We start from the raw sequence: 25,737 nt of genomic DNA, 5'->3' as shown, positions 1-25,737 counted from the left end.
TCGAATAACAACTCAAAGCGAAGACTGGCAAAAGAAACAGACAAATGTACACACAGAGAAGGAGAGAAAAAAATGTCTGTATTGCATCGCGATTACTTAGAATTGGCTATTACTGCTAAGACTACTTAGAAATCTCACTTTTCACCGAATCCTCAATAAATATGTTACTGTGCGCTATAGAAGATCAGAAAACTGTTCAAGGTTGAACTACACAGTTCTTAATCATCAAGATTTGTGAGCGCTGCGTGTACAATAAAGTATTTTACTTTTGAGGCTATGAAAGAGGAGTAATAAACCTGATCTCAAAAGAAAGAAAAAGAAAAGAAACCTTTCAGATTTGAGACATCTTCTTTCACTAAGATGCCAGAGTATACAGACATATCCTAAATGACTCCTCCCACATTGAAATTTGAAGGAGAATGCTATGCTAACTATTAAACCAAGAAAATCAGCTGCTGTTTACAAAACTGTTGAGGCTTTCGTGGTTACTTGTTGACGTAAAGCCTACTGCCTTTCGTTTCGGGATCATCAGCCAACGTTTAATTAAACAAAAATCGGCTGAAGCTTCAGACGAAAGCCATCAGACAGTACGTCATTTCATGTTTCTACGTGCACCAATAAGAGCAAGAAATTAAAATTTTTTTTATATAATTATTTTTTTTTACGTGTGGCTAGTTTCGGTCTCTCTGGGTCATCCTCAGATCTATGTAGCCACGTAAACAACCAGTCCTATCTGTATCGGAACTACACCACAGAATACTAAACAATATGCAACTGAGACTGAAAAACGACATGTAAGTTTGATATATGTAACCATGATTTCACTCCAGACGAATATGTCGGATATAGTGACAAAACAAAGTTAAATACAAATATTTTACAAAGCGTTTTTATTATTGTCATACATTAAATATAACGGCTTGAAATGTAAGTCTTGATGACGTTGTGATTATATTTTACTTTCTCTTCTCCACCTGACGGAATAAACGTGTGCCGTTCTGTTGATAGTGAATTACGGGAGTTACAGTGTCTGTCTTAATACAATTGTTGGAAGGACTCTTCTGTGTCTTGGTCGAGAGAGAGTCCATATAATCGCGTGGAAGAATGTGGGGAAACTACAGGAAACCCAAGAGGAAAGCTGAGCGGTTTATTAACAGGAGTTGTTAATTCTTCTCGAATGAGAAGTATGGAGTATACATACAATGGTAAAGAACTTCAAACCTGCGTTTGAGGTTTTTCACATTTGATTAAAACCATCACAAAGTACAGTTAGGGTTTTTTACGAAGCAACAAGATAACACAAAGAACTGCAGTGATTTTTAGAACTGGCAAAGAGGAAGTGTGGTGTAACAGAGCCCCTAAGCACATACTGGGGTATCCACTTTACGAGTCATTTGCGCTACGAGAACCAGTCACAGAGATTTCCTGCCTGCAGAGCAAGAAATAGGTTCGAAAAAAAGCATACTACTTTATCGTCGCATTAGCACTCATTTAAGGGCAAAATCTCTCGTAACGTTTAAAGTGCCCTCTTTGGCCACGGCCGGGGCGGAGCTGAAAGCGCGTTCCGCGGGCTTCGGGCCTCGCCGGTTTGACGTGAACGGGCAGTAACTCAAAGGCGGCCGGATTAAGCCTTTTTGTGAGGCTGTAACCGTCCCGCGTCTTGAACTTTACGCTTTCTTTCCCACTCGCCGGAATTAATGGCCCCGTAAGTGTTGCTCGATACCGTAGCGTGCAGCAAATGGCTTTGCGTATTTTAAAGCGGATGATATCTTAATGCCGAGCAATTAAGGAACAAAAGGAGTCGGCTGTTATTGGAAACGTGTACGTCGCGTAACTCTTGCAGGCCGGAGCTCGCCGCCACGTCTGTCTGTTCCATGCGGGTGGGCATTGCCGCACTGCTGCCATTGTATAATCGTCCGCCCGTATTACGTCGCGTGTGTTGTTGAGGGGGACCTTTTCATCGAAAAGGTATTTTTAAATGGCTCTCCACACATTCGGACATTGTTTACGGGGGGCTTGGCACTAGAATTACGAAAAGCTTTACATAGGCCCTTATATATCTTCAAACATAACTGTTCTTCTAATAATAATTGCGTTGACCGTAACAAAGCGCTGTGATAAGCCTGTGAGTACAGTTACGCATTTATTTTCTATTTTTTTCTATGTGTCGTACCATGAGATGGACACAATTCCTCTTCTAAATACTTTTGACAACCTTAGACGATTTGAATAACACCGTACGATTGTTATGTGTGGGGTACACAGTCTCCTCCTCCGTAGTGATTTTTCACCAACATATGAAGCTTTTGTTCCCTATGGTATACTTCAGTTGCATGTGTTTCATACACTGACGTAAGGACAACCCTCAGCTCGGATGGATACTCGACCACTATCCTATCCGACACCGGCAACTGCGTAAAATTTTAAAATACAGTGCAATATCGGACCTCCTAGGTATAGTGACGCGGAGAGGAAGTCCTTGAGTTCTCAGTGTGTTCCTGGACCTCTACCCTTTTTTTTTTAAATTAAGTGATGAACCATCCACATTTAACAGGTAGTTCTAGCATTTTAACTCGATTCATTATCGTTCTATTAAACAGTAACTCAGATCAGTATCAGTGCTGTAATTAACCACACGTTGTGAAGCGAATGAGCTAAATATTTTAAGTGTTATAATTTATCGGGTCATAAGGACATTGAAGAACGGATACGGAAAACGTTCTAAGTGCCAAATATAACATTTTTCAGGAGATTGAAAAAGCATGTCTCTCTCAGTCTGTACTTACCTGACGTGTACGCAAAAAAAGAGAAGATATTATGAGACCACAGAATTATGCTGCCCACAGCATCACCTCAAAAAGGAATGAGACGAATTATATAATAAATATTTTATTAAGAATTTTCTAAATGTCATACCAGGAAGCTGAGTGGATCTAAGTGGCAATAAATAAATTTTACAGGATGATTCTTGCAAAGACGAAAACACCAACTAGCCACTGTTAATGCTACTGATTTACACAAATGCGCTGTTTTCTGTTTCAAACCGACAAGTTCGTCTAGAGACGGCTGTTCACGCTTATATTACATTTGGATTTGTTTACGTTAGTTATTTGCTGTTTGCCTTTCGGCATCTAATGTAAACAACAACAACAACGAGCGTTGACGTTTATATTACATTTGGTTTTGTTTACATTAGTTGTTGATGGTTTTTCTCCAACGACTCATGTAAACATCAAAAAATATAATACAAACATGAACAGCCGTCTTAAGGTAAACCTGTCGGCTCGAAATCAATAAGGGTCCTATTTGTGTAAATAGACAGCGTAAATACATATATGGAAACACAACTAAGCACAAGTACCATGCGCCATCTACTAAGGCATATTTGAAAGACTTTCTCCGTGTTCTAGTACATGCATCCAGTCTAGGGACATCCAACACAGTACTGAGAACACAACAGCACTGAAAACGCATTTTGTGAGAAAATGGCACTTAAAAATTTTCCATCTTCACTCTTCTCGAAACGATTGGTGGATTTTAACACAAGGCAAGGTAGATATAAATTCATTTTATCACTGCCGATTCACGTGTTTACTTTGACAAAGCCCGACATTCTGAAGGAAATTTGCTAAAACGTGTTGTTGGGAAGCGCGGTTGTAATTTCGCTTGTGACGGTAGACATCGTTCAAACCACCTGGTGATGTCTTTCTTGATCCAGTAAGAGTGACCGTGCTGTTGAGCTCTCTAAATCAGTCTTCATCATCATCATCCTCTCATATTATTTAAGAAAGTTTTGATGCCAACACAAAATGGCTACGCTATTCTTCGTAGGAGTTTTCGATGCCGAAACTTATAGGATATCATACATTCCTCATGATAGCCTACAGTTAAAATCATAGCTGCAGAATAACAGCTACAGATGCAAGGTACATTCATTGATTTTTACCGTCTCTACTTTTTTTTCAACTGGTCTGTTCAACCTGTAAAAATATTTTCGCCTATTTTAAGTTTGTAAAAATTTTTTCGAGTTTTGGCATAACATAGCGGTAGGGAAAATGCGAATTGGAATTGTCTTTTTCCAGGGAAAAAAGTGGATGGCTATTTAGTTCATAGAGTATTCATGCATGGATGATCGAATGAATTGCTTTAACTTGGAAAATAATGCTTAGTATTTTTGTGAAGAATGAATCAATCTTGTCATATCCGTAACCATTATTTCCACCGTTACAGACAGAAAAAGTTATGGTCTTCAAACACACTAAAGCAACCATATCACCAATATTTTAGTTGAAAATAGCTACAAGAGTGACCGATAAAGCGTTGCTACAAAGTTGGTTTCCGAGCTGTGATTTTCTGTTACGGATTTGTTTACCTCTAATTTGCTGTTGTGTGGAAATGAAAATGCAGAAAGTAGCGGCAAATAAGTTATTTTACTTGCAAAATGAACAATTCAGTATTTGGTTTCAAACAGAATTTCTTTTCTAATTATTTTCTTTGTTAGGAAACGCCTTGCTGCTCTCAAAACTTGCACATTTTAGGTGTTAAATATTTTTGGTGCTGAAGGTCCATTTTTGCACCTTAGTACAATTTTCTTCCACTTCCACCACATCGTAACTGAGAAAATAACTGGTTGTTCCTACACCCAATCAGATAGGCTATATCTACATGATACTACGCATTTTCCGTCGCTCTAAAATGATCGATAAGTATACGGGAAACATTTACTCCAGTGAAGCAAGTCTAATTGTGCATTTTTCTTTACGAACGTAATAATTACAACAAATGGTCTTTGTTGGCTTAGGGTGTTACATTATTTGCGATAAAGGTCATCGTGATGGAACGAAATGCATTTAAGCCGTCCTTCCTCCAACCCTGTCTGTTCATAATCGAGTATACTAATGCTTCGTTAATAAGAACTTTGGTTGGTTCAAATGGCTCTGCGCACTATGGGACTTAACAGCTGTGGTCATCAGTCCCCTAGAACTTAGAACTACTTAAATCTAACTAACCTAAGGACATCACACACATTCATGCCCGAGGCAGGATTCGGACCTGCGACCGTAGAAGTCGCACGGTTCCAGACTGCGCGCCTAGAACCGCGAGACCAGGACTTTGGTCATGCTGCATTACCCATTAGTGTCTTTGTACGGAATAACTGATCTGTCAACGTTTTCTGCCCTTACTTCGGAGATACGTGTGCATAATGATATTTTCTAAAATGTTGTTAGAAGTTTGAAACATAATACCTTAACATTATTTTACGAAAGCTCAAAAAAGAAATATCATGGCCCAGAACTCTCTGTTTTGGGAATGTAGGAAATACTTTATCAACAACGCTTCGCGGTTAATGGTCCTCATATTTCTTTTCACTGCGTGTCAAAGTGATTAAGAGTTATACTTCCCCGAAACAATAGAAATTTTTATGTCACTAATTGATTTTTTTACTTCTGACACAGCGCGGGGGTAAATGAGCAGATATTCATGTTTTATACACAGGCCCTACTGCTGAGGCAGATATCACTTCTGCGCCATGGTATAACCGAATTATTTTCACATTAGCTCAAAGACTTACTTCACATGCGTGTGTCTTTCTATTTACGTATGTTCTTACCCTTTTTATAGGCACTGGTACATTTAGTATCGTCGGAAATGATTTACACATTTTGAAGAAAAAAAAATATGTTTGAATATTTAGTATTTTCACGTAATTAAGAAAGATATTTACGATTATCTTTTATTATTTGTTCGATTGTTTTGGATATGAATTCAACCTCTCACTGCCATAGAAACGTTATCTGCCCTTCATAATGAATCTTGTAACACGTATATATGTATCCACAACCGCAAATCTGCGTTTTTTTTAAAATTATTTATCTGAACACTTTCTGTGAAGTTATATCAAGCACATTTAAGGCTTTTCTGTCAATTGGTGGTAGATTATGTCCACGAGAAGCCTGCAGTTTACATTTAAGGAGATAATCTCCATGTGCCTGTAGGAATATTTTGATATTCGTTGTGAAGTTGACTGTATTATATTATATGTTAAACGGGGCGCTACACACGACGGAGGGGCTCCGTCGCAACCGCAGTGGTCCACAACCCCACGACGACTACTGCAGTCCACTTCACCCCTCCGCCGACCCACACCGAACCACTCTTTCAGGTTTATTGCGCATTTCGGCTCCCGGTAGACACTGGACGTCTCACACCTTACGAGAGTAAATCCTATGTTTGCGTGGTAGAGTAATGGTAGTGTACGTGTTTGCGCAGCAATCGCCGATATAGTGTAGCTGATGCGGAAAAGGGGAACCAGCCCGCATTCGCCGAGGCAGATGGAAAACCGCCTAAAAAAAAACTGCAGACTGGCCGGCTCACCGAACCTCGAACCAAGTCCGCCGGGGACCAGGCGCTTCTTCCTAATCCGGAAAGCGATGCGTTAACAGCGCGGCTAATCGTAATGGGCTAAATAGACTGTACTGATTTAATAATATTGTGGTCGTTCATAAAATGTGGGCATGTTGTGACTGCAGATTTAAAATTTGTATGGGTTAACTCGCGTCATCATAAATCATCTACCCCCCCCCCCTCTCTCTCTCTCTCTCTCTCTCTCTCTCTCTCTCTCTCTCTCTCTCTGCATAGAAAATGACTCGACTTTCTTGTAATCGGGAGAAGGGATTTGGAGTTACTCGTCCAACTGCACACTTAACATCGTTATCCTCGTCGATTAACTCGTTTGCTACATCTACACCCCCTGTTGCCCTTATAGCGTCAGTAGGCCGAGGCGGTGTACGACTTCGCAACCGGAGTTTACTGCCGTGTGGCGAGATCAAAGTTGCGGCGCCTGCAGCGAGGCAACCGCGCGCGGCGCCTGCTCCGCCATGGCCGCGGTGGAGGGGATAGGGGGCTGCGGGGTGGGGTGGAGAGGGGCGGGGCGGCCGGTGGCTAGTTGGGCGGGCGGCCGCGGCGCGGCAGCACGGGCAGGGAGCGCGCGGCCGGTGGGTGGAGTCTAGCGGCTGCCATGGCACGCGGGCAGGGCCCGCCGCCTCGCCGTCGTCTTATTGCCTTCTCCGCTCGCCTCGCGTGCGCCGCGCTGCGCCTCCTCCGCCGCCTCGCCTCGTTTCCTTCGGCTCTCGCGCTTCGCATCTCCCGGGGCGGACGTACCGGACAGCGCCGTGCTTTACTCCGTCTGTGCGAGCAATAGCAGACGGATCAAAGGGAACCGTTTCTCTGCCGCCGCTACATTGGCTCATTTCTTGCTGCAGCTTTTGTGCGTTTAGGCCTAATTGGAATTTTTTTCTCTCTCTGAGATATTGGTCAGCAACTTTTTACATATTAACCCAGTCCATTCAAGACTTCTACACCAAAACATAAAATAATGAAGTTATATCTTTTAACGAGGGAAATGGCATGTAGCAATAAATATAAAGTTAGGCAGGAACAGAACAGAAGGAACATAAAATTTAAATTTTGTTTCAAGTTCAAGCTTTTTATTGCACTATTTGTGCGTTAACTCGCAGAGATAAAAGTTACAGGACGAGCTCGTTTCGGCGGTTTGTTGTTATCAGGTGGAAATCTTAGCTAGTACGATGTGGTCCATTTGGCATCTTGGAGAGAAAATGTCGATTGTCTTTTTGTTACGATTTGATCACATTACTTAGGGTATATATTTTTACTTTTTATTTGCGTGATCTTGTAAAGTCTTTTTTAAGAGCTATTCGTAAACATGTAGCACTGCTGCAGCCAAATCTGTCAAAAATAACTTAACAAGATCAGTCAAATAAAAAGTAAACGTACAAATAAAGTGATAATATCATAACTGAAAGACAACCGACATACCAGATAATGCGTACACTTGTAATGGCAAAACGCCGAAAGAGAGTTCATCATGTAACTTGTATCACTACAAGTAAATAAACAAATAGTGCAGCAAAAAAAATTGAAATGAACATAAAATGTGTCCTCCTTTGACCTCGCGCAACCTGCAGGCCCACTGAAAAAAAAATACGGAGTTGTTTTAAAACAAAATCTGTATTTAAAATACCATTTTATGTCGATATAAATAGAATTCCAGGTTACTTCAGGGCAATAATTAGTAAGGAAATCATGTACATAAAACAGTGATTAGTTCTGGAAACAATGGCTTTTCTATCGTAGTGAAGTTTTCGATTGCTGTTGATCAACTCATTTTTTTTTTAAAAATAGTTTATTGTCCGACACAAATACATAATCTGTAATTTCAACAAGGAATTATTAGTTCCACTTGCACCAATCATCTTCAGATCTGTGAGAGGGATAATAATTAAAATTTTTTAAGAAGCTACAAGTGTGGCTACACACATTGCGTCAGATTTAAAACTGGTAAAATACAGTAATGACAAACCATCAGATAAGCTGTAGTTCACTCACAAACAACATTGCGAATGGATTTGTGTGAGGAGACTCCCGCAGGTAAAGGCTAGACATGTAGTTGAGTATTCATGTGTGCAGCTCCACATACATGGACATATTAACACAAAATTAAAAAGGTAAATACTTAAGTACTTCAATGAAGATAACCCATATATTTTCACTAGTAGGTCTGAAACGAGATAGCGTTTTCTTGTGCTCCACAGAAGTAAATATTATAACAAACAGTCACGTAATTCTCAGTACAGTTTCGCAGTCAGTGACTGGCTAATCGTCTGGATTTGAACAACGATTTGTAAACGACGTGTCTCCGGTTGCTATCAGCCGCGATTGCGCGGTGTGCAGGCGTCTGGAAGCTGTGGCCGCAAGTGGCGGTGGGAGGACAGGTTGATTAGTACAGGAAGAGGCGCACGGTGGCTCGCAATATACGGCGCTCCATTCGTCAGCGACCCTTGCGGCAGGTCCGGGCCCCGCCTACGCCCTGCTGGCGCCAGTCCGCCTTCTGGACACGCCAGCCACACAGTCGCTGGCGAAGGCCAGAGGAGTTTTCGACATGTCGGAAGACTACTACAGTACTTGCGCAGCCTATAAACTCACATTGCTTGCTCTATACAACGAAAGTATATTTTCTTCCAGTGAGCTACTGGCTCTACTGGAAAGAAGTAATTTTAAGGAACATCATTTACACCAGATATTTACCTTAACTGAGTACTGTATTGAGCCCTAGTTTTGAGTGGGCGCCTATTCTCTGCTGCACCTACAAAAATGATTTTTCCAAGGCGTTTGATTGTTATACTGTTCGAAAAACTCAAGTTTCGTGGAATTGCTTTATTCACAGATGGGTTCCATTATACTTAACAACCAGAACGCCGAAAGTTGTGCTGAATAATTCAGACGCTGTTGGGAGGAGGAGAAACTTTTGTGGCAGCATTACAATGTTCGATTTTGGGTGCACTCCTATTAAAAAATTCCGTGCAAGCCGGCCTCGCAAGGCCCAAAGATACTGATCGACAGTCGTGTCACCCTTAGCCTACTGGCGTCACTGGATGCCGATGTAGAGAGGCATGTAGTCAGCAAACCACTCCACTCTCTCTCTCTCTCTCTCTCTCTCTCTCTCTCTCTCTCTCTCTCTCTGTTGTTGCCAGTTTTCGTGATCGGAGCCGCTACTTCTCAGTCAAGTAACCCCTCAATTTGTCTCACAAGGGCTGAGTGCACCCCACTTGCAAACAGTGCTCATCAGACGGGATGGTCACCCATCCCAGTGACAGCCAAGTCACACAGCGCTTAACCGTGGTGATCTAACGGGAACAGGTGTTACCACTACGGCAAAGCCGTTTTTCCAATCCCATTACTTCTACATGTAAATGACCTTTCACTTAACATTAATCAACCACAGCCACTAAATAGTATTTTGAAAACCATCATCAACAATCCCTACTGTTGTTTCCTCTTTCATTGAGTTTATTATAACAATGGTATCTCAACAGAAAAGGGGATGGTAAAGTGTCAGTGGTTCATTAAGTATCCTGCCCCTCACACTAAAAGGCGGATTGAGGACTTCATACGTAGATTTAGGTAACGCATGATAATTAACCAAGCGTCAGAATAGAAAAGCCACTACAACTGCATTGGATGTAGCGTTTCCTCAAAGACAATAGATGTGGATATACTCTCTTCATTCTCTACTCAATTTCCGCAGACTCCATTGACGTGCTGTTCACACGATACCAACATTGGCGCCAATCGTTCAAGGTCTACTGATCCTTGCCTTGCCTCTTTAAACTTACCATACCATCCATCTGGTGAATCTCGATCATAGGCACTTCCAAACTCTCGCCGAACCATAATAGGTGACTGTGTCTCAAGAAATCACAAAACACATTACTCACCTACGTAGACGCAACAGCACTCCTAATTTACGCTGTCTGTAACGAGAGAGAGAGAGAGAGAGAGAGAGAGAGAGAGAGAGAGAGAGAGAGAGAGAGAGAGAGAGAGAGAGAGAGAGGAGGAGGAGGAGGAGGAGGAGGAGGAGGAGAAATCAGATGCTGCCGGAGCACATGCAGAAGTGAATCCATAAAAACTATGTGAGTTAAGGTACCATTTGAAACAAACTTCTTTGCTGCGTCTAACATAGTTTCTTAAAAATTAGTGTTTTTGTGATAGGGGAAAACCTTCATTCACATCATGTAATACGCATGAGGTGGTAGGAGGTGCAAGCACGGCAATGATAATAAACAGCAAAAAACATCTAAATAAAAACGACGGGAATACAAACTTAGGAGTAGGTATCTACAAAACACGCATACACAGCTCACAGCTGTTTACAGTTCCGCCATATTTGTAGATGTCTGCGTGGGAAAATTTAGAACATTGTCAATTAGGCCTAACCGTGACTGTAGTAAATATGAAGTAAAATGAGCATGTAATTGTCAGTTTTACTGATCATTTCAGTAAGCGTGTCTGAGGATTATGTTTCTACCATGAAGTGAATTTGTTTAACTCTTAACATTTTATGCGAAGCCCTCTAGGGACTCCAGGGAGTGATTTTTGGTGATACTACCGCAACTGTAAGAACCAATTTATTCTTAATTTTTATGTATGTTCTGCAACTTTTTAGGGCATGTATTATATAATTAGAGCTTGATGCGTCCGTTAATTTTTTTTAAAAATAAAAACACAGTTTGGATCTGACTTGTTATACTATGTTGCAAAATTTGATAGATTTTTTCCCATAACGTGAAACCAATAAATTTTTGAAAATGGCCCACAAGGAAATCTCAGTTGATGCCAGTTTTGGATACTGGATGAAGGTGATCTCAGTGGCCCAAAAGATGTCTTTAGCGATACTGATGACTTTATATAAGAAGTAATGCATCAGAATCAGAAAATTACCTTGAGTGTATTGAGAAAAAAGTAACATTGCTAACGAAAAATTCAGATGAGAATTCCGAAGGAAGCGATGGGTTTATCGCAAAGTCAGGACGAAAATAATGGACAAGTTCAGTGCTCCCAATGATTCGCTGTCGTCAGTATAACAATGTCAGAGGATCTCCCAGGTCAGTGCAAGCAAGTGAACCTGCACCCACAGTTTCAACTTGTAATTTGATGACCAAATTCTAGATACTATGTTGTCCACCTTCACGAATGCTGAAGCGTCACTTGTTAATCCGCATGACAATGCAAACGCTGCTCTTGACAGAATGAGAATTTCAACAGGTGTTGGGTTCTGTCAAACAGAACATTTATTGGTGTGCTGTTGACTGTTGAAACAGTTTGCTACCGAAAGAAATCAGTTTCTGAAATGTGGACAAGAGACGAAAATATTCGGCATGCAGTTTTTATTACTGCTAAGGCGCGGAATAGATTTGCGATTATCCACCAGTCTCTCAGGTCTGACGGTAAATTTACTCGTCAACTATGCTTGCTTAATTTAAATATGCTTTCAGACATCCAAAACACCTAATCTGAGTAACCTTCTACACTAATATGTTGAGAAACAGAGAAGAAACGTATGTGGTCCCCGGAAGAGCTCAACTTCGTAAACAAAGTTGACGGCTTGGGCTTTCTATGTTAAAGCTTAAATTAACAAAACAGAGATGGTTTATGTGTACGATTCTTCAGAGTAATGTGTGGTGGATTTTTGAATCGTATTTACATTACATAAAAAAATGTTCAACTGTGGGTGAAATCTTATGGGACTTAATTGCTAAGGTCATCAGTCCCTAAGCTTAAACACTACTTAACTTAAATTATCCTAAGGACAAACACAGATACCCATGCCCGAGGGAGGACTCGAACCTCCGCCGGGACCAGCCGCTCAGTCCAAAACTGCATCGCCTTAGACCGCTCGGAAACTACATAAAATTTTTTTTGCAAACTGAAATGTACAAATCATTTGTGTTTGGCTAACGTAAATAAATCTACTTCAGAAACGCATAGTGAAACAATCGGTAAAAGTATTTCAGTTTAAAATAACACAGTCGATTTGTTAACTGTCTGAAACACGACTATCAAAGTTGGGAGTGTGATTTATCCACAGAAACACTAACTGTCCCAGTGAAAAGTTACTGCACATTTCGCTCTGAGATAGGAAGCGTTAATTTGATCCGCAGAGGTGGCCTTGCACGTGAAAAGAAAATCAGTGTCGGCACGGCCTGGAAGAGACCACTAATAGGTGGTAATGCAGCAGTCTGCTCTTTAACGCGCACTTGTCCAATTTGGGCTCGTTGTCGCAGGAGTAAAACAGAATTGGCGCGGCCTGTTACTGTCTGGCTGGGTTTTACGGTGTACCGTTCTCGCCGTCTCGCGACTGTCTCTGCCTCCGCCTCCCCCTTCCTGCCCCTCCTCTAGGGAGCACCGGGCGCGTTTACAGCTTCTGCAAATGAATTGGGTGTTAAAAAGCTGCGCGTCCGGGGGAAGCGTTCTTTTTAAGAGGTAATCTGGAGGTGCGCCCGGAATGACGTAATGGCACACACACGACACGCCGGGGCGCCACCTTAACAACGTAATCTCGGCTACGACCTCATCCCGGCGCGGTCGCCACCGCCGCGGGAAGGCTGCAATCTGCGTCGCCCGCCGGGATGGCCTTCCCACGCCAGATAAGAATATGGCTAATAGAATATTGAACAGCCGCATCACCGTTCTAGGCGGCGGCGCCTTAATGAGCGGTTGCACCGCTGCCTCTGTGAGCTCCCCCGTCTGTAAAACCTAGCACTCGAGGGTTGGCGGTCTTCCTGCGTAGATAGCCCAACCGTAGCTTCTTCGCCCGCTTAGTCCTCATTTTAAGATGCAAACAAAGTAATTAATTAGTGTGAACTGGGCATAGCACGTTCAGAAACTACTATTTATGTGTCATGTATTAGGAGAATACAAATTCATCAATTCCTTTTTGGTGTCATTAAATGCCTGCTATGTATTCTAGACCATCACTAGACAATGGTCTCATGATCTCCATCTACTCAAATATTCTATTGTTTGCGGTTCATTATTTTATTTTAGTAATTTTTAAGTCATTGCTTTTTCAACTACATTGACGCTGTTCTCGACTTCTCTAATTTGTACTACTTTTTTCCGCTTTTACTTATCCATCTCGTTATCAATCCCACAGTTTATGCTGTTTACCGTTCATTCCCGTTTCTAGAAAACGCCTTCCGCATCGTTTAACATATTCTCGAGTGACTTCCCAGTTTCCACACACATCATCTCTCCCCTGTTTTCTCTAATATGGAAAATTAAGAAGGAAGAACGATAAGTGTTAGATATTTTGCCAACTTCGAGGGTATTATACACAGAGTGTAAGCTCAGGTTGAACTAGTATGGTGAAATGCAGCTGAATACAACTGGTCATCGTGTAGATTGAAGATAAACTATGGCTAAAACACAATATGGCATATTTCGCCTGTAAATTTGTACATATTGCTTGACAGTATTTCTCGCCTGGGAATTGTCTGTCACCCATTTGTGTTCGTCTGTCTGCTAGGAATCTAAAATGTAATGATCACTATTTTGCGGTTATTTACAAAAGTTAGGTAAGAACGTCTCCGGTAAATTACACTAAACTAAGATTCACATTAATTCATTCTAAGTAATTTCATTTTTCAATTAATTCAACTTGTTACGGGACTTACAGTAACATTTATCTTTCTGTTTCACGCTTAGCGATCTGGGCAAAAAATCTATGACATTTGTTCTTATAGTTTATTTTGCGAAACACTACAAAGGTTACAACTAAGTCCCATTTTCTGTTAGTGGATCTGAAGGACATATTAAAAGACTAATTACCTGATTTTAATCCTAATGTTTGCCTTTCATTCCGGTAGATAAGAACGATGTTACATATGAAGACAGGCGAGTTGTGCATGAAAGATATGACACACTTAGATAAAGGTTTAAAGCATTAATCAAACAGATACAACCAAGAGCGCCCTTAGCCCCTAGCAAGGAGTGCCCCCCCCCCCCCTTCCCCCTAGCCCCCAGGAAAAGGAAAAACTGTAGTGTAGTCAGGTGTTTTTCTTTCAAGAAATGATAGAAACTTTTCACAGGGTTACAAGCCACCATTCGTCTTCCATACCCCAGGTCCAGCACTCGCCCCTCTCCTAAAAACTATCGTATGGGGTGCCCTTGGATATATGTACGTTCAACAAGTGTCACGTAATATGATCTCACTCGTGAAATGAATCGCATAGTACTGAAGCGAATATTTACATAAAATTCTGTAGAAACTCTCGCATTCACTACATATTCCCGCCGTATTCAAACTAAATTCACAAGCTAGTTTCTGACAGGTCTTTTGATGTTGTTAAGTAATATAAGAAGTGTGAACGTTGCCGTGCTTTTAGTCCGTTTCGTCCTTGATTTACGTTGCAGTGATAATCTTGTTTTGATTTTTTATCGTTGTAACGACAGAGATAAGAGATAACGACTGTATTTGGAAGCTGTGTCCTGCATCACCTCTGTTCCCGCAGATCTTGCCGTCGAGCCGCAGACCAAGCGCCAGACATCATCGTAACACGCTCTGCTCGCACCGTAAATCATCCTTCCCTTCCCCTCGCTCCCCCCCCCCCCCTTCTCGCCCACTCCTACACCCCAGTTCCCGCCCTCCACGGCCATGCCACAGTCCGCTCGCTCGCGAGAAATTGCGATTTAAAAACCAATAAATTTTCCCTCGTCCTCACAAATTGTTACCACGCTTTTTTGAGTGTAGGGTACGAGAGCTATTATAGATTTATGGGACGGGCACGTCTTTGTATTGATTACGGGTTGCGCAGAACCTGTGCCGTGGGGGTGTATTCTGCCCGTTTCGCGACCCGCCGCTTGTTCTGGCTCGGATACCAAACGAACGTAGATCACCCGCCTGCGGGTGTTGATTCAGTTACAGCCAACATTAACGGGACGTTTGCAAGCCACCTGCACCTAATGTGATCCCAATACACTGTGACGGACTGCGTGCTGAAGCAGACTTCTTTGAGATGTAAACAGTGTGAATACTCCTCAGGTTCTAACCCTGAGGTTTGTCTTTCACTCTCACGGATCGTCTCAAACCTTCTAGCAAAATGTACAGACTGAAGCTGCCTTTGGGTTTGGTATCTATACAAGCAAGCTGCAAGCCACCTTCGCTCATTCATTTTCCCTTCTTCAATTTCTTTATATCTTCTCCCTTTGTTTATAATCTCGTTGCTGCCGAGTTCGCCAGGCTTTTTCAGCTTTAACCGCGGAACATCATCAGTAACTGACAGATTTTGTGAGGTTGTTAACAAGACAAAGAAGCGCCCACATTAACTGAAGAAAAATTAACACTGGAAAGATAATACCGACCAAGATTAATGTCAACATTTTCACTTAGCTGTTTATTACTCTGTAGATAGTCTTTTCATTGTATGTACACGAGTGGCCATTTCCGGCCTCGTATGGCGTTTCTAAGTGCGTAGACATAGAATCACGGAGAGCGCGGGATTAAATTCAATAAAAAGAAAATAATTGTAATTGAGTATTTGCGTAGCCTGCAGAGAGGAAATACTGCGTGATCGAACGCTGCTGGCTATACAAATATTCTCAGTAAGAGAACAGCCACTCTGTTGACACACACAAAATCTTGAAACAGTTTCTTTGCATATAATTGAACACACTTCTGCTGAATCATATGGTTACAGTAGTTCAAATAATACAAAATTAATTCTTTGATGTTCCTTAGTAGGTACCATACTTCCCTGGTTGAATATGTTACTACAAGCGTACATGAACGCATTATACGACGTGCTTATCGTATTTTAGCCCCTCATCGTCTAGCCTATGGATAGCATACTGATAAACAGAGTACTAGTAATGACCGATACAACGATCTTGGAATCAATGGTAAGTGACGGTGAGCGGTCAAGAAATGCTGTCCACACCTACACAGGCTATTTATGTAACCTGGTACTGAATTTATCCAATGTAAAGTTACCACGTGTGTAGATGTTACAGTAAGTAAATAACCGTGACGATATAACTTGTCAACTATGTAAGGAGATAAAAAACAAACAAGGGAAATACGTATCTCAGTTATTTTTACTTGTGATGACAGGGAAACGGAATCTCTTATTTACAGGATGAGCCTGTCATCCGGAGAATAATGAGCACCTTATTTCCAACGAAGTTCACAGATAACTAACATTAAGTGTTAAGCAATACACGGTGTTTTGGTACGCTACGTAATGAGCTCAAAGGACAAATATGAAATTTTGACGCAATTAACTTAGGTAAAAAGAGGAATGAAGCCTTACGGAGGAGGATTGGTCATTCACGTTGCGTAACCAGTCCGCAACCCGTAGTCTAGTGGCAAGCTTTGCTGCTTCTATATCACAGGGTCCCGGGTTCGATTCCCAGCGGGCTTGGAGATTTTCTCTGCCCGTGGACTGGGTGTTTGTGTTGTCCTCACCATTTCATCATCATCATCATCATTATCATCATCATTCGTGACAGTGGCTAGACTGGACTGTCAAAAAAAAATGGATTGTGTAAAAATTGGCTCTTCTTGTACGGGCGGCACTGATGACCGGGCAGTTGGCAGTTGAGCGCTCCACAAACCAAACACCATCATCATGTTGCGTAATAATAGCCTTGTGTACGCTTTCACCAGCAGTGCACACACACACACACACACACACACACACACACACACACACACACACACACACACACACACACGCACGCATGCACAAGAGAGAGAGAGAGAGAGAGAGAGAGAGAGAGAGAGAGAGAGAGTCGCACGACAGCGGAACACGTGCTCGGCAGCCGACAGCTAGACCAGGAGATGTTGAAGGGATCGGTTTCTGAAGACGTCGCCGCATAAAAATCGAGAAGAAAGCATCGGGCAGCCGGTGACAGGAGCGGCATTGTTCCTCGGAGAGACGCGCGAGTATATTAAGAAGCCAGAGGCGCGGTGTGTTGTGGCGCCGCGCCTCCCCCCTCGAATAACAAATCGGCACTGTGTTGTGCTGTGCTGTGGTGCGGCCGCGCTGTAGGCGTCCCGACAGGACAGGAGAGCGCGCCCGCGGGCGACGCCGACGCCGCCGCCGCGGCTTTATTTTTACACGAGAGCGGCCGGCGCGCGCCGCCTGTGTGTACTCCGCCTCCAAACAGTGCGCCTCCGACAAAGGGCCGCGCCACCAACAACGCGAGCATTTTCCACGAAGAGAACACAGCGGAGGATCCGCCAGAAGGAAAGCGAGCCGGCCGCGGCTTCATTATTTGTCCGTCGGCGCAGCGGGTTGGCTAGTAGGAAGCGGCCCCGCTCTAATGACACAAGTTGGTAGCGCTCGCCAAGTTAATGGACGCCGGGATTCGGCCAAGTCCCGGGCGCCGGCGCTGTACATACATTAGCGGAAACAGCCCGCGCCCGCCGCTTTCTTGTTCGCGCTTAATAAACCGAGCAAAACTAATGTTGCTCGCCCGACTGGATGCCGAATCTCGCAAAAACGACGCACTCGCCGTAACGCCGCGCAGACGGTTATACGCACTTTTAATCGGCGAGTGTTCCGGTTGGAAGTCCTTGTTGCCGAATGTTTCCGGCGAGAGAAGCGCCTCTAAACTCTTTTGCCGAAAATTTAAAGCCCTGACAGAACGAGCGACTTGCTTGTTTGTTCTTTCCGTGGCCCCGTCTTGCAGTACGAAAATACAAGCCGGTCCACGGCTGTCTCAAGAAACATAGATGACTGTCTGGAGAGACTAAACTTACACACAAGATTTCGTCTTGAGACGTGTCCGGTAATGTGCCATTACCTCTATAATCTTCTTTCCATATCATACTTGAAATTTGTTCTCCACTCTCATTTAAGTATTGTCTGGTTCTGTGTATCCAAATGTCGTCTAGTTTTGTGATACTATAAACTTTATTTTATTCAGTTCTCACAAAATTGTTTAGTGGCTAGACCGGTTTCCACTGTCTACTCGTTAACAGAAGTCTGTAAATATTGCTTGGCTGATACCTGTGTCAAAATAATCTAAGAATCACCGTTACATTGAGGTTGCTACTAGAGTCGTCTAGTATATACAGGAAGTTACGGGTATAAGTACAGATATTTATCTAATTGGTACCTTGGTATGTATCCACTTCATTGGATGCTTCAAATGCCTGTGAGGACTTCTGAGGTCATCAGTCCCCCTACGTAAACCTGACTAACCTAAGGACATCCATGGCCGAGACAGGATTCGAACCTGCTACCGTAGCAGTCGCGCGGTTCCAGACTGTAACGCCTAGAACCGCTCGGCCACCGTGGCCGGCTCCCCATCAGTGAGTTAGTTGTTTCTTCTTTGCGTGAAATAGTCTTCCTGCAAACGCGTACACAATTTTGCACAGTCATAATTGCTCCGCGAAGTGAACTATTCGCATTCCCATTGATCTTGTAACGAGTTTACGAGACGCTAAACTACAGCATCGTCAGCAGGGAATCTAACACGTCTGCCCATATCGACTCCTAAATCGTATATATACCGGGTGATCAAAAAGTCAGTATAAATTTGAAAACTGAATAAATCACGGAATAATGTAGAGAGAGAGGTACAAATTGACGCACATGCTTGAAATGACGTGGGGTTTTATTAGAACCAAAAAAAAAAAAAAGTTCAAAAAATGTCCGACAGATGACGCTTCATCTGATCAGAGTAGCAATAATTAGCATGAAGAAGTAAGACAAAGCAAAGATGATGTTCTTTCCAGGAAATGCTCAATATGTCCACCATCATTCCTCAACAGTAGCTGTACTCGAGCAATAATGTTGTGAACAGCACTGTAAAGCATGTCCGGAGTTACGGTGAGGCATTGACGTCGAATGTTATCTTTAAGCATCCTTAGAGATGTCGATCACGACACACTTGCGACTTCAGGTAACCCCAAAGCCAATAACCGCACGGGCTGAGGTCTGGGGACCTGGGAAGCCAAGCATGACGGAAGTGGCGGCTGAGCACACGATCATCACCAAACGACGCGCGCAAGAGATCTTTCACGCGTCTAGCAATACGGGGTGCTTTTTTTTTTGTTCTAATAAAACCCAATGTCATTCCAAGCATGTGTGTCAATTTTTACCTCTCTGTCTACATTATTCCGTGGTTTATTGACCTTTTGACCAGCCGGTAGTGTAATAACAGCAGAGGGCCTACAACTGTTCCTTGAGGAACTGCACATACTGGGGAGGGAGTGGTTGCTTTACTCCGACACATTTCGTCGCGGCAGCGCTACCCTTGCAGTGGCACTGTATTTAGCTTTAGTGAGAGCCCGGTCAGCGGCAGTGTGTGGCGCCTCTCGCTCGCCCAGAGCCCTGCCTGCGCCTGTGAGCTGACGGTCCCTCGCCGTGTGTTGCAGGCAAGTGGTGCCCGCGGCGCGAGTGGCCCAGCCCGGCCGACACCCGCGCCAGCGACGCGCGCCGCGGCGTCCTCTACTCGTCCGTCTTCCTCGGCAGCCCCGGAGAGTACAACGGTAAGTTCAACTCGCTTCCTCACTGTACTCACCCACTTACCACCCGTCCCTCCCAGACGTCGCGTCCTCACACAACCCGAACCTTAACAACTCCCTCCCTACAATCCAATACCACTGTTTCAGACTAGAAAATTTAGGCGATGGGTAGTCCAAAAATGAGCTTTTAGCTGTGATGAGTTGCTGGTAACCAAAGGGTCGCGAGGTGTACCTTCTTCGTGGGCAATAGTTGAACTTAACATGCACTTTTTTTTAATCCTTGTGATGGCTATCCGGGCTATACCGCCATGTTGTTATGGTCTTCAGTTCTGAGACTGGTTTGATGCAGCTGTCCATGCTACTGTATCCTGTGCAAGCTTCTTCATCTCCCAGTGTCTACTGCATCCTACATCCTTCTGAATCTGCTTAGTGTATTCATCTCTTGGTCTCCCTCTACGATTTTTACCCTCCACGCTGCCCTCTAGTACTAAATTGGTGATGCCTTGATGCCTCAGAACATGTCCTACCAACCGATCCCTTCTTCTAGTCAAGTTGTGCCACAAACTCCTCTTCTCCCCAATTCCATTCGCCACAGTAGACAGCTATTATGTATGTATCCTATACAGGGTGGTGCATTCATCGTGACCGGGCCAAATATCTCACGAGATAAGCATCAAACTTAAAAACTACAAAGAACGAAACTTGTCTACCTTGAAGGCGGGAAACCAGATGGCGCTATGGTTGGCCCGCTAGATGGCGCTGCCATAGGTCAAACTGATATCAACTGCGTTTTTATTTTTTTAAAAATAGGAACCCCCATTTTTTATTACATCTTTGTGTAGTACGTAAAGAAATATGAATGTTTTAGTTGGGCCACTTTTCTCGCTTTGTGATAGATGGCGCTGTAATAGTCACAAAAATATGGCTCTCAATTTTAGATGAATAGTTGGTAACAGGTAGGTTTATTAAATTAAAGTGCAGAACCTAGGTACGTTTGAACATTTTGATCACAATAGCCATACATCAACACGATATCGACCTTTTCCACAATTGGTAAACGGTCGATTTTAACACGGATAATCTATCACGAAGAAAATACCGCCCGCGATGGCGGAATGTTACGTGATACCACGTACTTATACGTTTGTGACTATTACAGCACCATCTATCGAAAAGCGAAAAAAGTGCTCCAGCTAAAAGAATCATATTTCTTTACGTACTACACGAATATCTAATAAAAAATAGGGGTTCCTATAAAAAAAAAAGGTAGTTGATATCCGTTGAACCTATGGCAGCGCCATCTAGCGGGCCAACCATAGCCCTTTCCAGCTAGGCGAGTTTAGTTCTTTGTAGTTCTTTCGTTTGATGCTCATTTCGTGGGATATTTGGCCCGGTCACTATCAATGGACCACCCTGTGTAGTACATACGTGTTGTCCGTTCTGTCAAGTATCTCGGACAGAGTAGACATTACAGCTTTATTACAGTTGCGATGAATATCAGTACTTCGAGAGAGGTATCGACATCATCCGCAAAGGGACATTGAAATACGATTAAATAGCGAAAACCGAAAATTTGTACTGGACCGGAAATCGGACCTGGATTCGCTTTTTTTTTTTTTTTTTTAAGTTCAAATGCGTTTGAATTCCTAAGAGACGAAACTGCTGAGGCCATCGGTCCCTAGACTTACCCACTACTTAATCTAACTTTTAAACTAACTTTTGCTAAGAACAAAAACACACGCGCACACACACACACACACACACACACACACACACACACACATGCCCGAGGGAAGACTCAAACCTCCAGCGGAAGGGGCCGTGCAATCCGTGACATAGCGACTAGAACCTCGCGGCCACTAAGCGCGGCGGCACGCTTTCCGTCCGTCCCAAAATCTCAGTTGATCGCACTTTACGAAGGAGTGTAAATGGACAGGTACACTACTTGCTAGTGTGCAATAAGTTCACAAATTTGGATGGGCGGAAAGTATGCTCATATAGGCGAAGCCAGTAAAGTGACCGCTTGCATACAACTGGAAGTCCGGACTCGAGTCCGGGTCCGGCACAAATATTAAACTCTCACATCTGAATTATTTCAGTGTCCTATTGCGGCTCATGTCGGTACCTCCCACGACATGTATCCTGAATAGAGGCTTACAAAGCTGCTACAGTACCTTCGGGGAAATAGCAAGGGTGTTATAAACCTCGTATATGAACGTGAACAAAAATATCTACCCTAGCGACATTTGATACAGATAAATTGTTAAACATCCTGTCAACAGCCGAAATCTGAATTTAATAAAAGTTCAACTGACCATAAATGATCATTATTAATATCTGACCAAAGTAACCCTCCTCCCCCCAGATCTGCCGTCCATTGTCTGTTTACCAGCTGCCAACACAGATTTGTTGAAATAAAACATGTAAGACGACGAAGGTTGATTTGAGCACCACACGCAAATGGAGAACACACACCCTTCATTTCCTATGGTATGATAACAGGCTCATCCAGCCAGCTGTAACTGAATAGTGAATTGAAATTACAGTACAATGTCGCAGACTTCGCGCAGGCAAAATTTACCGAAAGTGCAAGTCAATTAGCGTGCCAGGGTAAAAGTCTAGGCTTAACTAGAGTCGAACGCAGCGTTTTTTAACTTTTAATGTGACACTTGGCCATGCTTCCACCACGAATTACGGCACTTACAAACATATTCTAATGTCTTGGAAACGGCTCACATATTCGGAAACACCCACATTCATTTCCTTGCGACGCCATTAAGGTTTTCTGTACTAGAAAGCATAGCTCGCTCTCAATTTGGCTCAAGTCCAGATATAAATCGAAAAACAAAAAAATAGATTTTATACGTACTTTCCTTGCTAACCTTGCGTAGGGCTTATTTAGCACCGGGGAAGTCTTGTACAGTGAGGACAAAACTACATTAACAGTCAGTGAGAATGGGGCAGTTAGTAACCCATACGTTAACAATTGCTTAAAAAGAACTAGAATTTTAATATAACACGTTTTTAAGCTAAAAGTATAAAACAATGTCTTCTAGGCCCAAACCTCAAATATTCAGAATTATACGTATGGGGCTACAAAAATTATGCTTCTTGGTGTGATTTAGAAATATATAACATTGGAATTTTATTTTTATTTAAATAATTATTTTTGCTTTTAGTCTTGTGGTGTGAAATTCCTTAATGGATTTTCGACGTTTTGATGAGATTACGTTTTATATTTAAATAATTACTTGTATATATACTAGCTTTTTGCCCACAGCTTCAACAATATGTGCGTAAGTTACATGTAATGCAAACATTTCCTCCACGCCCTCTGTTCATCTTCTCTGCTTAGCCATGACCACTTCTAGCTTATCACCTGGGATGCATTCCGATACTACCCACACAACACATAGTTCCTATGGGGCAGCATAGACGTCAGGAATTAGCCAATTTTTTCACCCCCACCCTACCGAACAGACCTACAAAATAGTGATTTAATATATCATTGTCATCCAGTTCTGGGCTGTATTTAAAATTTGGAGACTGTAGCTCATAGGGAAGTTAATTTAAAATCTATTCCAAAATTGGTACCAGACAGACAGCAAAGCAACATAAAAGAATCGTGTTAAAAAGTAATGGCAGCGCTCATTGTAGAAGCTAAATGAATCAGCTGTACGTTTTATAAGTGTGTGAGTGTAACAAGCGATCCAAAGTAACATCTGACTATGGCTTCAACAGTACTTGGAAAATCACTTGAAATTGAAATGTACGAGTAGCTCAGCTCATGATTATAATGTTCTGCAGGGAAAATGAGGAAGGGTATGATAAAAGTTACCTTTCGCTTTTGCAAAGACCTCTTTTACTCTCTGATCGTACGAGTGCACTGCACGATTCAGACATATAATGAATGTCATTAAAAAGTAATCCACTTTACGACTTTAGAGTGACACGTACAATGGAATTATGAAATTACTTACGAATGTAATTCAAATATGTGATATTATATTTATCAGAAGCTTAAGTGACGTTAGAATAAATCTCGAAATAACGTGAAAACTAAATTTTGTGTCACGTGTGGATGAAGTGAGTGATGTAATTAGTCCTTCCTGCGAGCGGCCTGACATGGATGTTCTGAATAAAAAATGTGAGCCACATTGAAGAATCACCGTGGGCAAGTAGTTGCAAGATGCTCTAAAAAAGCAGTTAAGGATTATTTGATAATTTAGTTAGTACAGCAAAAATTTTACTGATGTGTTACAATGAATTTATCAAAACTTCCTCCACCTCTAAAGTTTTATATTGCGAAGAAAGGTCCTTATTTTTATTTTCGGCACATCTGTGAGGCACTGTGAAACTTATAGGTGGGAGAAGTTTCGAACTAGACGCGGTATTCTTTCGTTTCACAATTCGGCATACAACATTTTTCATGCTGTATATGAAGTCAATAGTCTCTCTATAAACGATCAAGGTGTCGAGGTTGTAACCAATAGTTTTCAACCAGTTCGGCCAGTAACCAGTTAATTATTGAATTAATTTGTTTACACTTGCCACTGCTCTAACATTAAGTCTCTCCTATTCAGAAAATTAAGAAAAGTCCAGATCAACAAAGTCAGTTTCACTTTATCGGTATTCTATGCTCTCTTCGCATCGTGTGTGACGAATGTCCCTAGTGTGGATATTCAGTGCAAATACTCCATTTTTCTTTGATGTCGCTTGCCGACTAGCTTCCTTCCTTCATCAAACAGAAGTCCAACTCCCTCGAAAAGATTTATTTCACACGAGTTCGTTACGGACTTCTTTTCTCATCAAATCATTCTAACACAAGAGTGCTGAAATCGTCAATACTGCAGTAGAGATGGTTATGTGGCTGTAAGAATTTTAAAATACTTCACTTCTCTGGCAGCGTTTCTAATAGGGTGAACGGCGGATTGAAAGCCCATTTTATCTAGATTGATTGTTCAGCATGGAGTACATCGTAGCTTACGCTGTTGTTATCTAGTTCTCAGGTATCTTCGCTGATTCTATATTTTTCCAGACTGCTTGTATATACCTGCAACCTTCATTGCCTATTACTGTGCTGCAAAGTGATAATTTTGACGAGAATTTCTAGTAGGAAAAGTCTGCTGCACACGCATGCTGCCGTTCTGTGACAACAGCAAAGTTAGAGAATTTTGCTCACAACAAGATGTACGCAGCACGTTTTCTCTAGCTATACATGAGTGGAACGAAGTAATATTTACTGTCAAATGGGATTACTTTCCCTACTTGTAGTAACTTGAGGAGCATACATTATATCAGTAATATTAGTTTTGCAGCTGTGTTTCCGACTTGTCAGTCAGCTTAGATAATCTGATCCGTAACGAAAAAAATTAAAGAACCTAACAAATTTCTCGTTACTTAGATTGCAGGACAAATTTTTCTGCACGCGAAACTGTTATTCAAATTCCTTGGCATTGTTGTGTTTACGACTTTACCTTGACAAAGAAATGTAATGCAGAATTTAGTTTTGAACAGAGAAAATTTTGTCTTACTTTCTGGCTTACTTATTAGAACGTTTAGCATAGTCAGTTTCTTAAGTCCGATATGATGTTACCGATCCTTGTATACACAAAGAAAGCCAAATGAAAAATGTTAAATAATAGGTTTCATGAGCAAGAAATCTTTCGCACAGTAGTAGAAAATCGATATATCTGCCGGCGAAAATGTATTCATAGTGATTGCGCCTGTACTGGACGGTAGCTGGATATTGAAGATCCTTAAGGATCCTCATTGTAATCTGTTCAGTAATGAAATTGCGATGGCCGAGGAAACACCGCTCGGCGACCGGGCGTCATAAAAGTTGCTGGGCGGCAGTCGGGGCAGCGACGCGGCCCGTAAAGCAGCGGCGGAGCGCGCACAGC

General features: G+C 42.4%; 1 protein-coding gene across 8 annotated transcripts in view; it reads left to right on the top strand.

The window, feature by feature from the left end:
• The window catches only part of LOC126268084 (homeobox protein homothorax), an 887,891-nt gene that overhangs the window by 555,696 nt on the left and 306,458 nt on the right, over nt 1–25,737 (top strand). For all 8 annotated transcript variants that reach the window (XM_049973577.1, XM_049973578.1, XM_049973574.1 and 5 more), the window contains exon 8: nt 19,745–19,858. In XM_049973577.1, coding sequence (XP_049829534.1) covers nt 19,745–19,858 — 114 coding nt within the window. The remainder of the gene's footprint in view (nt 1–19,744; nt 19,859–25,737) is intronic.

The sequence above is a fragment of the Schistocerca gregaria genome, chromosome 4 (assembly GCF_023897955.1).
Source record: "Schistocerca gregaria isolate iqSchGreg1 chromosome 4, iqSchGreg1.2, whole genome shotgun sequence".
Taxonomy (NCBI): domain Eukaryota; kingdom Metazoa; phylum Arthropoda; class Insecta; order Orthoptera; family Acrididae; genus Schistocerca; species Schistocerca gregaria.
Note: the sequence above shows the minus strand (reverse complement) of the source record. Positions and strands in the feature narration are given on the sequence as shown.